At 40.5% G+C, this 14,350-nt stretch overlaps 1 protein-coding gene across 1 annotated transcript in view; it reads left to right on the top strand.

Moving 5' to 3' along the window:
- fgf11a (fibroblast growth factor 11a) overlaps positions 1–14,350 on the top strand; it is a 102,604-nt gene that overhangs the window by 85,899 nt on the left and 2,355 nt on the right. Inside the window, exons 5-6 of the mRNA XM_005455235.4 lie at positions 6,755–6,953; positions 8,572–14,350. The exon at positions 8,572–14,350 is cut by the window's right edge and continues 2,355 nt beyond it. Coding sequence (XP_005455292.1) covers positions 6,755–6,953; positions 8,572–8,714 — 342 coding nt within the window. The 3' untranslated portion in view covers positions 8,715–14,350. The remainder of the gene's footprint in view (positions 1–6,754; positions 6,954–8,571) is intronic.

The following is a 14,350-nucleotide window of genomic DNA, read 5'->3' as shown; positions in this document are numbered from 1 at the left end:
AATTAGTGCAAAACTGAAGCACAAACTCAAATGCTCCCAAAGGTGCCAACACCACAACCAAAGTTCAGTTCAGTGACTTGAATGACCAGAGATAAGGCATAGAGCCAAACCTTTGTATATTTTTAGGAATATTTATTTATATACATATAACATATGTTCAGAAATTGTCCGAAGCTAAAATCAAAAGCAACTCCCTTCACGTAGAGGAGGAGATGGTCTGGGCAAGCTTCACACATTTCACATAACTTCCTGTACTGGTGCATGAGGCGTCCTGTACTGTAGCTCTTTCCTTAACCGTCTCTGCAATGTTCAAATGAGGTCGCATTAATGTAAAAGTCAGCCATATGTGAATGGCAAAGCCATCACTTTAACTGCCTAATGAAGCCGGCAATGTTACATAGTTGACGTCTTAAAAGGACTTTACTGGGTCACCGGAATTAAACACCTCAGCACCTCATCTGATTGGTTTCACTCCACCAAAGCTGTTTTTTTTTCCTTTGCATTTTGAAACTAAGCCAAATTTTTGCAAAACTTTGTGGAGGGATGGTTAACGAACAATGAAAGTATCCATTACATTTTTATGCAGTTTATTATGCCTTTAAAAAAAACAAAAAACTGGAAACTGGATATGATCTGGATCTGCTGCTGGATTTAAATGTAACAATAGTTTTTGAAAGAGATACTAATTTTCATGACAAAGGTTGTAACAAAATATAAGATATAGATAAGAAGAGCACATAATAAGTTGTGTTTGCCCTTGACTCCACAGCCGTGACTTTCTCCTGTTGTTATCCAAATGAAGGCTCATTATTTTAGCCCATATTCAGATTATCACAATTTCTCCTTTTAACATCTTAAATAAAACATGTAACACATATCTCCGACCAGCAGCATCCCCGGGACACAATCCGTGTTTGTGTTTGTGACTTTGATTGAGGGCCATTGATTAACCTGCAGTGTCAGCTCAGCTTACAAATGGTTTTAAGTTCTTCACGCTTGATTGTGTTGCCCTGCCGCGTCACATGTTGTATAGAACTCTAATCCAGGTTGTTGTTTTGCTTTTTTCTGCGGCAGAGCCTTTTGTCTTTTTGCGAAGGTCTCACATAAAGTCGGTCCCCCATCTAAGTGAACGGGAGGTTCATTGTTTAATAGCAGCTGTGTTGCTGAGAACAGGGCTGAATGATGTTTTTGATGATAGTAAGAGAGTACTCCTAAAATACTTTCTCAGTTTCTCCTTCCTCAGCTGTCATGTTTCTCCCCTCGTTTCCTTTATCCTCATTTGCTTTTTTTACCACACCTCCTCCGCCTGTCTCCCCCCCTCCCATCACTCACCCAGTGATCGGTCCATCCGTCACTATCGATGTCACAAGTGTGGTGTGTGTGTTTGTGCGTGTCTATATGCATGTCATCTGGCACCGGGTTGCCTCCCACTGATGTAAGAGGGATCTGTCATGTCTCTCTGTCACAACAGCAGACACGCATGAGTAGATGTACACACACACACACCTAAACGCGCATGGTGGACTTGTCTCTACTCAGTCTGTTCTTAGTGAATGCATGAGCAATATTTCCTCTTTTCCTTCCATCCTAACCCCTGAGATTTCCTAGACGTTTATGTTTTTCTGCTAAAACAACCTTCAAAGCTGCCAGTAGGTTGTGGAGTTGTAGAAGTTATTATTTGTTAGGGTTATATCCACTTCTGCATCCAGAGGCATGAAATACAACATGATGGGACATTTCGACTAAACTCTCCTTAAAATGTGGTTTGTTAAAAAGCTGCAGAGAAAGAATCCCTGGGTGGATTTGTGGCTGTTCTCCAGCTCGAGTGGTTTTTAGCAGGCTAAACGAAGCCCTTTGGGGAGATGCGGGTGTTACGGAGTGACAAGTGGACACCGGTTAATTTTGTAGCATCGGGAGCTGCAGCAGCAGCAGAAGCCCCGGCTGTGTGTTTGGAGCAGCACCTGCTGAACACAAGAGGAACTGCACTGGAGATGCTTTAATGTAGTTTGTCTCTTGGATGAGGGGAATGAGGGGTTATTGGGCTCAGGTGACAGATCGTATTCCCTGTTATTAGACTGAGGCTTGTTGGTGTCCTCAGTGAAGAGACACGAGGACGGCTGCCTTTCCTCAGCTTTGATGAAGGGGGAATGATCAGTTAGAAAATCAGCCTGAAGTCCACTGAGAGCAAATCATGAAGACAGATGCTCATCTGTCCCCTGTGTGTGTGCTGCTTGAATAATGTGTGTTAGTGCTTAATTTTGTAAAGTCTAAACTCTATAAAACAGCATTGCTGATCGCTCCCCGAGTGCATGCTTTTAACTATGTGCACAAAGTTTTCTTCTGCGTACAATTATATGATTTATTTGATATGTTCGATACAGTAGTAGTCATTTTAATCTTTTTTTTTAGTCACTTACTAATGTAAGATGGAAAAAAATATCTGTTAATTAACTATTTAATAGGGCTGTGATAGACTGGCGACCTGTCCAGGGTGTACCCAGTCTCTTGCCTTAGTACAGCGAGGATAGGGTCCAGCCAACGTGAGACCCTGAACAGGACAATGAAGATGACAATCCATCTAACTGAAAAAAGAGTCTTATATGTGCTCATGCATACAGCCATTCACTTTAGTGCCCCACTCCAGATAGTGTGACTTAGTTTGAAGGCTTCAATTAGTACACTTTTCTGTAGTACTACTGTATGTACCGATTGTGTGGTACTGTAGTTACACTTTGACAGCACAGTAAGTGACTCAAATCAAGCTGTGCTCTTTAAACTTGACAGTTTGGGAATGGACTGGCTTTTATATAAGCCAGTTTTCTAGTTGTACTACACTTACTATACACTTTAAGCACTTTATCTACCTCACATCCACAGCCAGTTTGAAATCACCAGTTGATCTAGCGTGTATGAAACCCATACAGGCACAGGTAGAACATGCTAACTCATCACACAGAGGCACCAGCTAGCCAGGAGTTTCAAACCAGAAGTCTTCTTGCTTCTTGGTGACTTATCTCCGTGTTATACGTTTAATTCTTATTCGTTTTCACTGTTACTTTAATATTTTATATTTCTGTATTATTTTTATTGTAGTCTCTGGATTTTGTTTTGTCTCTAAGTTGGGATAGCTATCATTGAGGAGCAGACTGTAGAGCCCAGAGTGCCTAAATTGCCGGTGTAAAATGTGGGCTGGCAGATGCAACAACAACGTGATTGTCTTAAAACCATACTTGACTTGTCCTGTGTACTGAATGGAGATCTTTTTCTCTAACTAAGATTTTTAAAACCGATGTTTAAGATGTCAACACTTATTTTAGAAGGAATTCAAAGCACTGGCTAACCATATATTTGGTCTCACCCACGTCGAACTCTTAGTTTGTTTTTATTTTCTGTCAGCGTAGACACTGAGTCAAGATGACAGATGAGGGAGCAGCCTGCCGTTTAACATCAGTCTGCACCTCAACTTTGAGTGGACTTGGCATTTTGTTGAGGCTGAGATGTTAAGAAGACACCAGACACTCACGAGCACATTTTGCACATCTAGCAAAAACACAGTAACTGTTATAAGAAATGGCCCAAGAAATTTAAAATGTGGGGGAAAGTAGCCCTAATATCTGGTTTGTTGCAGACATGACACATGCTTAACAGAAAACTCATAATGATCTCACACATATAACTGCACCATTAAGTTACAGTTAAGGTTTACCTCAAAGAAAACTTTTAAAATAATTCGAGTAAAGGTCAAAATTTTAAACAGCTAAAATATCCACAAACCACCAAAACAATCTCTTTTCATATACAATTAAAACATCTATATTCTCTGGTGTGGTTAAACTGTACTGTACGGTTTCAGCACACCGGTCTTCAACAGAGTTCAACACACTGAACATGAATATGTCATGAGCACAGGTAACATTAATGACCTCGTGGATAAGGACTGAACTTTTGTCATAGTAACCCTTCTACATTACAAGCCGTTGAAATTGACCACATTAATACAAAGAGACGATAGACAAACGTGTCTCGAGTTAAGGGAAGCTTTGTGATTTATAAATTACAGGCCACTAAAAATCCGGGTTTAAATGAAGGCTTTACTTTGCTTTTTCATAAACTTTACCTCTTTGTTATAATACTTATTTACTTTTTATGATGCATTTATGTTAACTAGTCGATGCCATGTGTGGTCTTTATCTTTTCTTATTTCGACTTGAATGCGTTGAATATTTGTTAACTGTAGCAGCCCCCAACCCCCGGGCTGGTCCGTGAGCCGTTTGGTACCAGGCCACGAGAGTAGAGCCTCGGGTGTGAAATGTATGTTTTTTTTCCCATATTGTAGTTGTGTGTCTTATTTTGAAAGAAATATTTACGCGTTACCATAGCGACCAGAGATTAATTAAGGGGCAGAGAGGAGGATGTTACTCTCAAAGTTGTTGGCAGATTTCAGGAGGACGCTGCTAATAAAGTTACACAATTACACAATGAATTCGCGTTTATTATCATATTTACAAAATACCACAGTTTTTGTCTCGGTCGTGTCATTTTATTTTGTTGTATTTATCTGTAACACCTTAAAGGCCGGTCCATGAAAATATTGTCTTACATTAAACTGGTGCATGAAAGGTTGGGGACCGTTGAACTATAGCAATGCCATGAGAATAAAGGCATGTTAATTGTATGTGAAGAGAGAGGGCCTTGGAGCTATTTTATGTTTTACCTTATATAAAATGCACCACCAATCCAAGTGCTCCTTTTAAAACAGTTTAAAAATCACATTTGTTAGAAAGCTGTAGGGAGCACTGCGTCAACACACTGGTCACTCAGAGTGATTTAGAACTTTTTGGAAGTGGAAAGAGTGTCAGAGAGGCAATCAGTGAGGACTGCTTTGATGCACCTGAAGTCATCCTACATCTTCAAATGTAGATGTGCCTGCACATGATGGCACTCTGGAGCAGTTCAAGTCATTTCCATCAAACGTTCTCCCCTGAGGAAACTGAGGACTTCACAGTAGGACCCTGTGTTGAAAACATGGTCCTGGTTGGAAACTGTGATGTGGGCCAGTTCCACTTTTCAAAAAATGTAATAAATGGGGTGTCCCAAGAAAATGAAAAAGTAAAGCAGAAGAGTGTCTATGTGAAAATTATACCAGGAAATTACATTGACAGGAGTGCAAGAACGCTGGGTATTAGAATACAGTCAGTTTATACATCTGTGTTCACAACCCTGCAATAAAGTCTTTAACTATTAGATGTTGGTTGGAGGTCCAGCTCTCCTCATCTTTAAAGATCCTGCACAGAAAAAATGTCAAAACAGCAGAGCTGATGAATCATCCACTGAAAACTATAACAAGTTAAAATAAGCCAGGATTATCTTTAAAATCCTTAAAGCACACAATTTAATGCAATGTGATTACTTTGTGTTACTTCCCCTAATCATGTGACCTTTTGTAGCCTGCAAAATAACTGAGCCAGCTCTATCACAGTCAGAAAAGGCGCTGCATCTTACCACACTTGCTTACTTGTGAGGATCTCCTTAGTTTGCTTATCTGTTTCGGGTTCAGTTTAATTCGCATAATTAATCAATTAATGGTCTTGAGCATGCATGTCTGATGATGGTGGTGGTGGGGTGGTAATGAGCTGCTGATCAGCTTTAAAGTTACCTTACAATCCTTTAAAGTTCCTCCACACACACACACACACACACACACACACACACACACACACACACACACACACACACAGCACAGAGAGGATGAGGCACATCACACTGCAGCGAAAACGCAGTTAATGATAGCAATCTGATTACACCTTCAGAGACACTGCAGACCTTTGGATTTCACTCTGTGCTAATAGAGCTAAGGTAATGGGTGGGCAAGGGAATGAATGGCTGTCTAAGTGAATGGATGTGTAATTAAAGAATGGGCGATACAGTCGATGTAATTAGCTTGTTTATGTGTGGTACAATGGATATGGGCAGGCGTGAGGATCTGGGCCTGGAATGGCAGACGGAGAGAGGGAGACGAGATAGGAGACGGCGAGGAGGGGCGAGAGTGGGAAGGAGAGAAAGAGAGGGAGCAAACTCCTTATTCAGGCCTTTTCTGCTCACCCGTCACATCAAGGCTCGAAATCAATCCTGCAAATTGGTTTGTTCCTCGACAAGGTTACCAAATGACGGAGGGATGGAGAGAATGAAGTGGAGAAGGAGAGACGGAATATGAGATAGAGAAGGAATATGTGAGAGCTGTAACCAGAGATTGTGGGGAGGACGATGAAGGGGAGGAGGGTGGGGATGTCCCGCTGTTGACGTATTGCCTAATGCGGGGGCTCTGTGTGTGTGTGTGTGTGTGTGTGTGTGTGTGTGTGTGTGTGTGTGAGCTGAAGGCCAACAGCGAGGTCATTAAACTATGGAGGAGGTGAAGGATCCAGTTGATTGTTGTTTGTTACAGGTAAACGGTAGAGACTGAGTTATGACCTGCTGGCTCACAAAACACTTTGTCCGTGTGGCAAAGAGGCATGTACATGTTGGGACTGAGTTTGTCTGTGTGTGTGTTTGTGTGTGTCTGCGTGCATGCCACAGATGTTCCTGTAACACTGTCACAATGAAATGTGGAACCCATTTCCTCCCATTCCCAGCTGAGCCAGTGGAATCAGAGAGTAAATATATAAATAAGAGAACAGATAAAAAATGATGCAATCTCCAAATGTGTTATTCTTCTCCATTGACCCGACGTGTCTTTTTGTGTGTGTGTTGCTTACAGGAACACTTCACACCTGAGTGTAAGTTTAAGGAGTGTGTGTTTGAGAACTACTACGTCACCTACTCGTCCATCCTGTACAGACAGACCCAGTCAGGGCGGGCTTGGTACATCGGCATCAACCGGGACGGCCAAGTCATGAAGGGGAACCGTGTCAAGAAGACAAAGGGAGCTGCTCACTTCCTGCCCAAACTTATTGAAGGTACCATACCGTACATGCCGCTCCTATGTAAAGCATGTTGCTCTCTATCATAAAACAATAACAGTTTCGATTTCAACAAGGGGGCAGAGAAAAAGATCCAAAATAAAAAGACAAAAGGTCATACAGAAAGAAAACCATTAGAAACATGGAGGAATGAACCACAGGAGTCAAAGAAACAAAAAACAAGGACAACACAAAAAATAGCAACTGTAACAAAGGAAGCAAGGAATTTCATCAGTCCAGAAAACCTTTTACTTTCCTTAACCTTCATGCAGGATATGAAAATAATAAAGATACAGGATAAGTTATAGAGATTAAAAGTTACATTAAAACGATCAACGTGATCACTTCACGTTGATCATTTTTTAAACCCCCATGAATAAAGTCACACTCATAATCTACTTATGACCTCAATCCATTGTTGAAAAGTTTGAACACATCAGCATGTCAGGATATTTTTATATTATCATGATGATCTGAGTCACTTATGTCGATCATGTCTTTTCCTTAAATGAGTTTTAGTGCAGAACTAGAGCTTTACATTAGATGCATGTATTGTGATCATATCATCACTTATTGGAGAACATGCCGCTGAAACTTGTTATCATTCCTTTCTTCTTTTTTATGCTTTATGAGTAGAATTTATAACAACAACAATAAAAACCTACGATGTTTTTTAAAAGCCATTTAATAGTGCATGATACTTCCTTGTTGCCCGGCACAGAACAGGTGCTGCACCTGCAGATAGTGAGCATGGATCAGTGCACACTCAGCGATGGTGGGGTTTATAACCCATGCCCACTAAGACTAGCTGGTTTGGAAAACTCTTATTTACTTTGCTTTATTTGATGATTTTCAGTGTTTATTTACTCCTGATTTTCTAACTGTTGTGTGTAGTCTATATTTTGTGTAACCTGTACAACACTGTGGTCAGCTGAGACTGTTTTGAATGCGCTATGCTGTAGAAATAAACTTTGACTTTATTTGACCTAAGACAGTGCAACCTACAAGGAAAAACACCAGCAGAAGGATCTATTGCTCCTTTTCTATTATGTTATAATGTCCACTCCCTAAGCCCAGGTCTGGTTTCTTCCTGTTAGAAGGGGGGTTTTTACTTCCCACTGTCGCCAAATGTTTGATCTTAAGCTAAATTTAGACTTCTGCAGGAAACCTACGTCCTAGCTGGCGTAATAACCACAAACTGCTTTAATCCCTACACCACAACCTTCCATGCCTTTAGACTTGTTGTGGTATACGTCATCCCAGCGTATAGTTACATTTCTCAGAAGAAGCACGCAAGGTTACGTAGAAGGTTGCAGCGTAGGGTTAAAATAGGGTTCTGGTTATGGCGTCAGTTACGGCATAGAGTATAATACAGTATTAATATAATTCATGTGTTATGGGGTCATCTGATTGTTTTTCCTCTGTATTATTGTAGGGTCTTATCGTAGGGTCTTTGGGGGTGGCCATCTGCCATTACCGGTTAGCGTGAGAGAAGGAAGACAGGATAAAAGACATGCTGTGGAAGAGAGCCAGAGATTAACATATATAATATATGCATTTATGTGTCCTGGATTACCCAATCTTTCACGTCTAATTTCTCTTTCTCCCTCCCCAGTGGCTATGTACAGGGAGCCCTCTCTACATGACGTTGGTGAACAGAGTCCGCCCAGAAAAACGCCCAAGACCTCCAGTGATTCGCCTGTGCTCCAGAACGGCAAGAAAGATCCTCAATCCAAAACCAAAACCTCCTCCTCCTAGCGCTCAGAGACACAGGAGAGAGGAGGGGTAGACAACACGTGGACAATGGGCACCAGCGGACACCTGAACAAGTTTGTTAGGGCTACCCTCCCCCCACATGCTGCCTGTAATACTGATCCCATAATGCACTGGTGACAAACTGGGTAAAAAACAGAAGCAAGTCCAGGCAGAGTGGAGTTGGCCAGTGGGAGGCCCCTTTTACCTTTACAGAAGCCCATTCACACCAGCCCTCCATCTTCTTATTTAACGACCTTTGTGATTAGCAGAGCCTGGGATCTAAAAGCAATAACTCCGCAAAGAGGTGAAAAGTGGCCTAACATTGTACAGCATGTCACCACAGCGTGTTCAACCAGCTGGAAGGGAAACCCCCCCACACCCTCTAGACATCATCATTGAGATCCTTCCAGTCAACCAAATATCCAAACAAAGTCTTCCTGGGTTTAACACAAAGAGTACACTGGGTAAATCTGTCCCTCTGCTGCACATGCTCCACAATTGGGTTATGTTTTTATTCCCCTATGGGGTTTAATGCTAACGTTAGCTTGACACAGAGTCATGCTAATATGAGGCTGTCACACAGACCCTTTGGTTCTAAAGCCATCTGCTCACTCCACATCTTCAGCGTGTGCGTCAGCAACTTTGTGAGATAGCCTGAATATGTGTCAGTCCTATATGTGTGTGTGTGTGTGTGCATATGTGTGTTCCCTTCTTCCATTCACCTTTGCTACGATTTTATTAGTTCGTGACATGGACTCAATTTTCCACTCTGCGGCACAAGAAAGCCCCTCCCTCCTCTGCGGTTCCGTTAATGGAGTCTGGGACTGATCAGAATCTTTCGACCCTTAAACGAGGGGTCAAAAGCTCCCCCGGCACATTGCGTAACCGCATAACCCACACTCATTTATACACTTACATCTACACATGCATGTTTGTGGTGTGCGCAGCACGTGCACACACTTTAGAGCCCAGATGTCCATGAGCATCGATCGCTGAAAACCATCTCACACCTTAACACACTTAACAAAGTGACATGCATTAACACACACACACACAAACACGCACGCTTGTGACTGCACCCACTAACATGCCGATACAGTGGTGAGTGTGCGTGCAGGTTCTGGGAGATGATGAGGATATCATCAGCGAAATGGGTTGGTGATGGAGCCTGGCTGTGCGGTTTGTGATTGTGCTGCAATAGCTGTTTTCACTGTGGCCGGCCATGCATTGCACAAGCCCTCAAGGGCCACACAGTATCTCTGCAAATCATCTTTACACACACACACACACATATATAGAAATGCCAATTTTGTATTTTGTCATCATGCTCTGCCATCATGTTCAGGGGGTCTGACTTAAGATTTTGACCTAATACTGTGTGAAATAGTCAATATTCACACATACACTGATATTCAGTGAAAGGCTAAAACTAAGTGAACAACCTTTCATTTGATATATCACAATCAGTAATCCTTTTAATCGGATTTAATGTCAAGTGGCTGTCTTGAAACTAAAGATAAATGTGAAAATAATATATGACAGTTGGCTACGCAGCTCTAATTTGTCATACACTAAGAGTTATCTTACATCTGTATGTGAATTACACTTCCCCAAATTTTCGAGCTGCATAGCATTGTTCAAATAAACCGTGTTTATTCCTTAAAGATAAAGATAAAGTTACAAGACATTATGGAAAGCAGCTCTGGTGGAAAAAGCTCAGTTCCCCCTGAGCAATGTGGCAGCAACACTAAAAAAGGAAAAAAAATTGCCCAAAATGCTGACTTTAAGTAATTTGATTTAATGTAAGTTTCCATCTATTTTTTTTTATCACGTAAGTACAATGTAAAAGGTTCACTTTAATGGTCAAATGAAATTTAGTTGATTGATATACCTTCAGTTTATACCAAGGCGATCCTTATTTGAATAAAAACCTTTGATTTTAGAAAGATTTAAAAATTGTATTTTTTATTTTTAAACTTGTAGTTTTCAGGCGTAAGTTTGGGAGTTTCAAAAGTTACATTTTCAGAGACTTTATTTGCATATATTCCCAGATATCAGTTTGGGAAGCAGACTGTACTTTGAAAGAGTACAATTAAATGAACTATGCCACCAAATTGCATTATGGGAAATGTAGTAACTTGTGTTCTGTTTTGCTGGAACCAAAGTCAGGATTTCTTCAGTTTCTTCTGCACTGATTTATCATTCAAAGCTCCCATACTTCATACATAAATTAGTGTAGGGTCCTCAGTTAAATTATTGTAACATTAGCTAAAGAAACTAATGCCTAGGAGTCATTTGTTTCTGTAATTTTTAACATTTTTAGAAATGAACTCAGCAGTTTTTTGGGGTCTGGTTTTATAGTAAATCGCTCCCAGAGAGTTTGATTTTGATGCAAATAGGAATTCAAGCCTTCTTTACTTGTCACATCCTCACAATTATTATTTAGAACTTATATATTGTGATCCCATGATATGACTGAGGCAAAATTAATTAAAGTTGTATGAGCATAGACGATGGTACAAGAATGATGGCTCTGAAAAAAGGAAACTTAAGCGTCTCACATCTTTTTGCCAGTGTTTATTTGTTAGCCTCTCCTGGTAAAGAAAATCACTAGCATATTTAATATTTCACTCCTTTCTTTCCGGAGACCTTGTTTGGTGCATTTCCATTTGTTGTTTCCGTTCAACACAAAAAGCAATCATTTTTCATATCAAACTTGCTACAATATGCCAGGCAGGGTAATTGTTTCTGCCTTATGTTTATGTACTGTGGGAAGCGAGGGAGTCCTTTGTGTTCGGGAGGTAAAGGCGAGGCGAGATTGATGATCAGGGCACGGAGAGAGAGAGCGAGAGAGAGAGAGAGAAACAAAAGAAATGAGCGAGAGAAGAAGAGAAAATTTTGGGAAGGATAATTATGATGATGAGCACAACAAAAAGAGATTTAAAAGGGAATTATGGAAATGTGGACACTCTTGCCTGAAGACACACATTTACTAGCGCTTCTCCTTATGCGCGTAATCCTCTGCCCCCATGCAACCTGTGGTTGTAAATAATAATAGCTGATAACCCAATCAGGATGGAGGCGAGGGTGCTGAGCAATGTAATCTTCTACCTGAGAATTGAAGCAAATTGTACCTCTGCTTTCCTGAAGGAAGAAAGGAAGGAAGGAAAGAGTAATCCAGTGAATACTTAAAGGAAAGGAAGTGGTCTGAAAGAGAGGAAATAAATAAAAGAGGGAATGAAGGATATAAAGGAAGGTGATTCGATACATATATGATTTAAAATAATATATATTTTTTAATTTATTGTACTTAAGCTACTGTTAAAACCTCACTTTCACACTGAAGACCTTAAGTAAACTGTTAAATAGACATTCAGGTTGATGTGTTTGACCAGCCACCCTCCCTGGATCACACGATCCAGAACACAGTGTTTGACTATTATTTGCAGAGTAATTAGTGTTTAATTAAAAGAGGCTCCCTCCTCCCAGAACTGAAGCAAGTCTGTCTGAGACTGGATTCTCTTAGATGGAGAGAGGAGTAACTCAACAAACAGAGCTTTTGTAACATCTATATTATGTATTTTAAGGGCTGGGAAATCTGTGTTGCAATATTTTTTTATGTATGTCTCATGACTGTTGTTTTTGGGATTTAAAAGGAGGTTAAGGGCTAAAGTTTTAGTTTAAATAATCCTTGTGGAAGAGTTTAAGGAGCACTCCACTGATTTTGCACAGATTATTTTCATCATGTAGATAAACAAACATTTGAAAGTGTGTTCAGACAGAGCACCACCTCGCCAGCGCATTGGTGTTACGATGATAAATGACAAACCTGGCTCGTGTATGCAAAGTTAAGCCAGTGTAGGAGTGCTTTAATCCTGCATTCTCTCTAATGGCCAGCAGGGGGCGACTTATCTGGTTGTACGAAAAAGTCAGATTCTATAAAAGCCTATGGGACAATGACCCAGAACCTCACTCCATGACGGTGTCGTTTGCTAGTTTCAAGATTTAATCCCATGTAGAGAAAAAATGCTAAATCTCAAATCAGTGGATCACAAATGAAAAAATCTTTTCTCAAACTTTTTATAAAACTAACTGGAAAGAAAGCACTATTATACAAACAAGAAAAAGCATATACCAGTTAATGGCAAGCCAGTGCATCGCTTTATGTTTACGTGAGAGCTCAGCCATTAGCTCATCTTGCCAGGAACTATGCGGTCCCCCTTTTTCCTCTATTCTAGAATACTGTTGATATTGCTACATTCATAAGGGTAATTATAAAAGTGGCTTTTAATTTAAAACTGCCTCTGATGGCTTTTTTGCTCATGTCCTTCCGCCCACAGCTGTTTTCATTTGCTAAACCAGTCATCATCTCATTAAAAAGGTGCCCCGTGTCCTGTCTGAACACACCTCTGAGGATAAAATGACTGTGATGAAGTCTTGATCCTCATTTTTAGGTTTGAGGTCTTCTGACAGAAAACCTTAGATACAAAACTAAAAGAACATAAGAAGCAATGAAAGCGGAGATGTGTCAAAATGGGAAACGTGTGGTCCTGCTAGTTTGGATCTTGTCTCGTGAGAGTGAGAATATATATTTTTTAGTCCATTTGTAGTCCTTTCCTGACTTTGAAATACAGAAAATCACTGGAGGGGCCCTTTAACTTTCAAAATAAAAGCTGTATGAGAGCAAATGAGGTAAAAAAAAACATTTCATTTTTATGGAGTAAGTGTAGGGCTATGAACATTTGGTGTCATGCCTCATGTCATGTCATACAGTGACTTTAAAACCAAGCTTTTGTTAAACCAGCCCATCTTTGTCACTTCACTGACCGCACGTCAGTCAACACTGACATCTAGTGAGTGATGGATTCATAGCTAACTAAACTTCTGTGTGTTTTGCATGTGTGTGTGTGTTGATTCAGCAATTAAATGCAATCCATTAGAAATGATCCATCAGCCACTTAAAGCTGCATCAGTCATCTGAGTGTCCCACTGTAAAATACGCAGACACGTTTGATTTTTATCCGACTGTTATTTAAATTCTACCTGCAGCCTGATTACTGATGTTAGTGCCCATATTTTTTTAAGTAACAACTCAGATTTCCAGTTAATAATATCATCGTCATTATTATTATTTTTTAAGCTCAACTGAGAAGTAATCAGATTAATCCTGGAAGGTTTTATCTGTTATTTTTAGTCTATTTCAAACTATGTTGGAGATCTTAAAGAGGATGTTGCTTTGTTTGCAGTGTTATTGATTTCACTTTTGCGGTGGCAGAAAAGTAGAATTACTAAATCATTTATAGCAGGTGGAAAGTTTGCGCAGCCACACGAGTGTGTACTGGTTTGTGTGTGTGTGTGTGTTTTATGCTGTGTTCGTACACTCCCTCTTTTCCCTCTCTCTCTGTCCTGCGAGTCTTTTGTGAAGCCTGAAATCAGCCTGTCCGCTCTCAGCCTTCAGGCTTCACTTCAAACGACTCTGCGTAAATTACAGGATGTAAAGTTTGCCATTTCTCTCGGCGGCCGTCTCTCTGAGCACATGTTTGATTAGTGGACACCTCTCTCCCCTCCCGGGGCTGAATTTACTGCTTTTAACTGGCTGATGAATGTCTTCGGATTCAGCTCTAAACGTTAAATATCGG

Source organism: Oreochromis niloticus, linkage group LG3 (assembly GCF_001858045.2).
Source record: "Oreochromis niloticus isolate F11D_XX linkage group LG3, O_niloticus_UMD_NMBU, whole genome shotgun sequence".
NCBI lineage: Eukaryota > Metazoa > Chordata > Actinopteri > Cichliformes > Cichlidae > Oreochromis > Oreochromis niloticus.
This window is presented reverse-complemented; position numbering and strand designations above follow the sequence as displayed.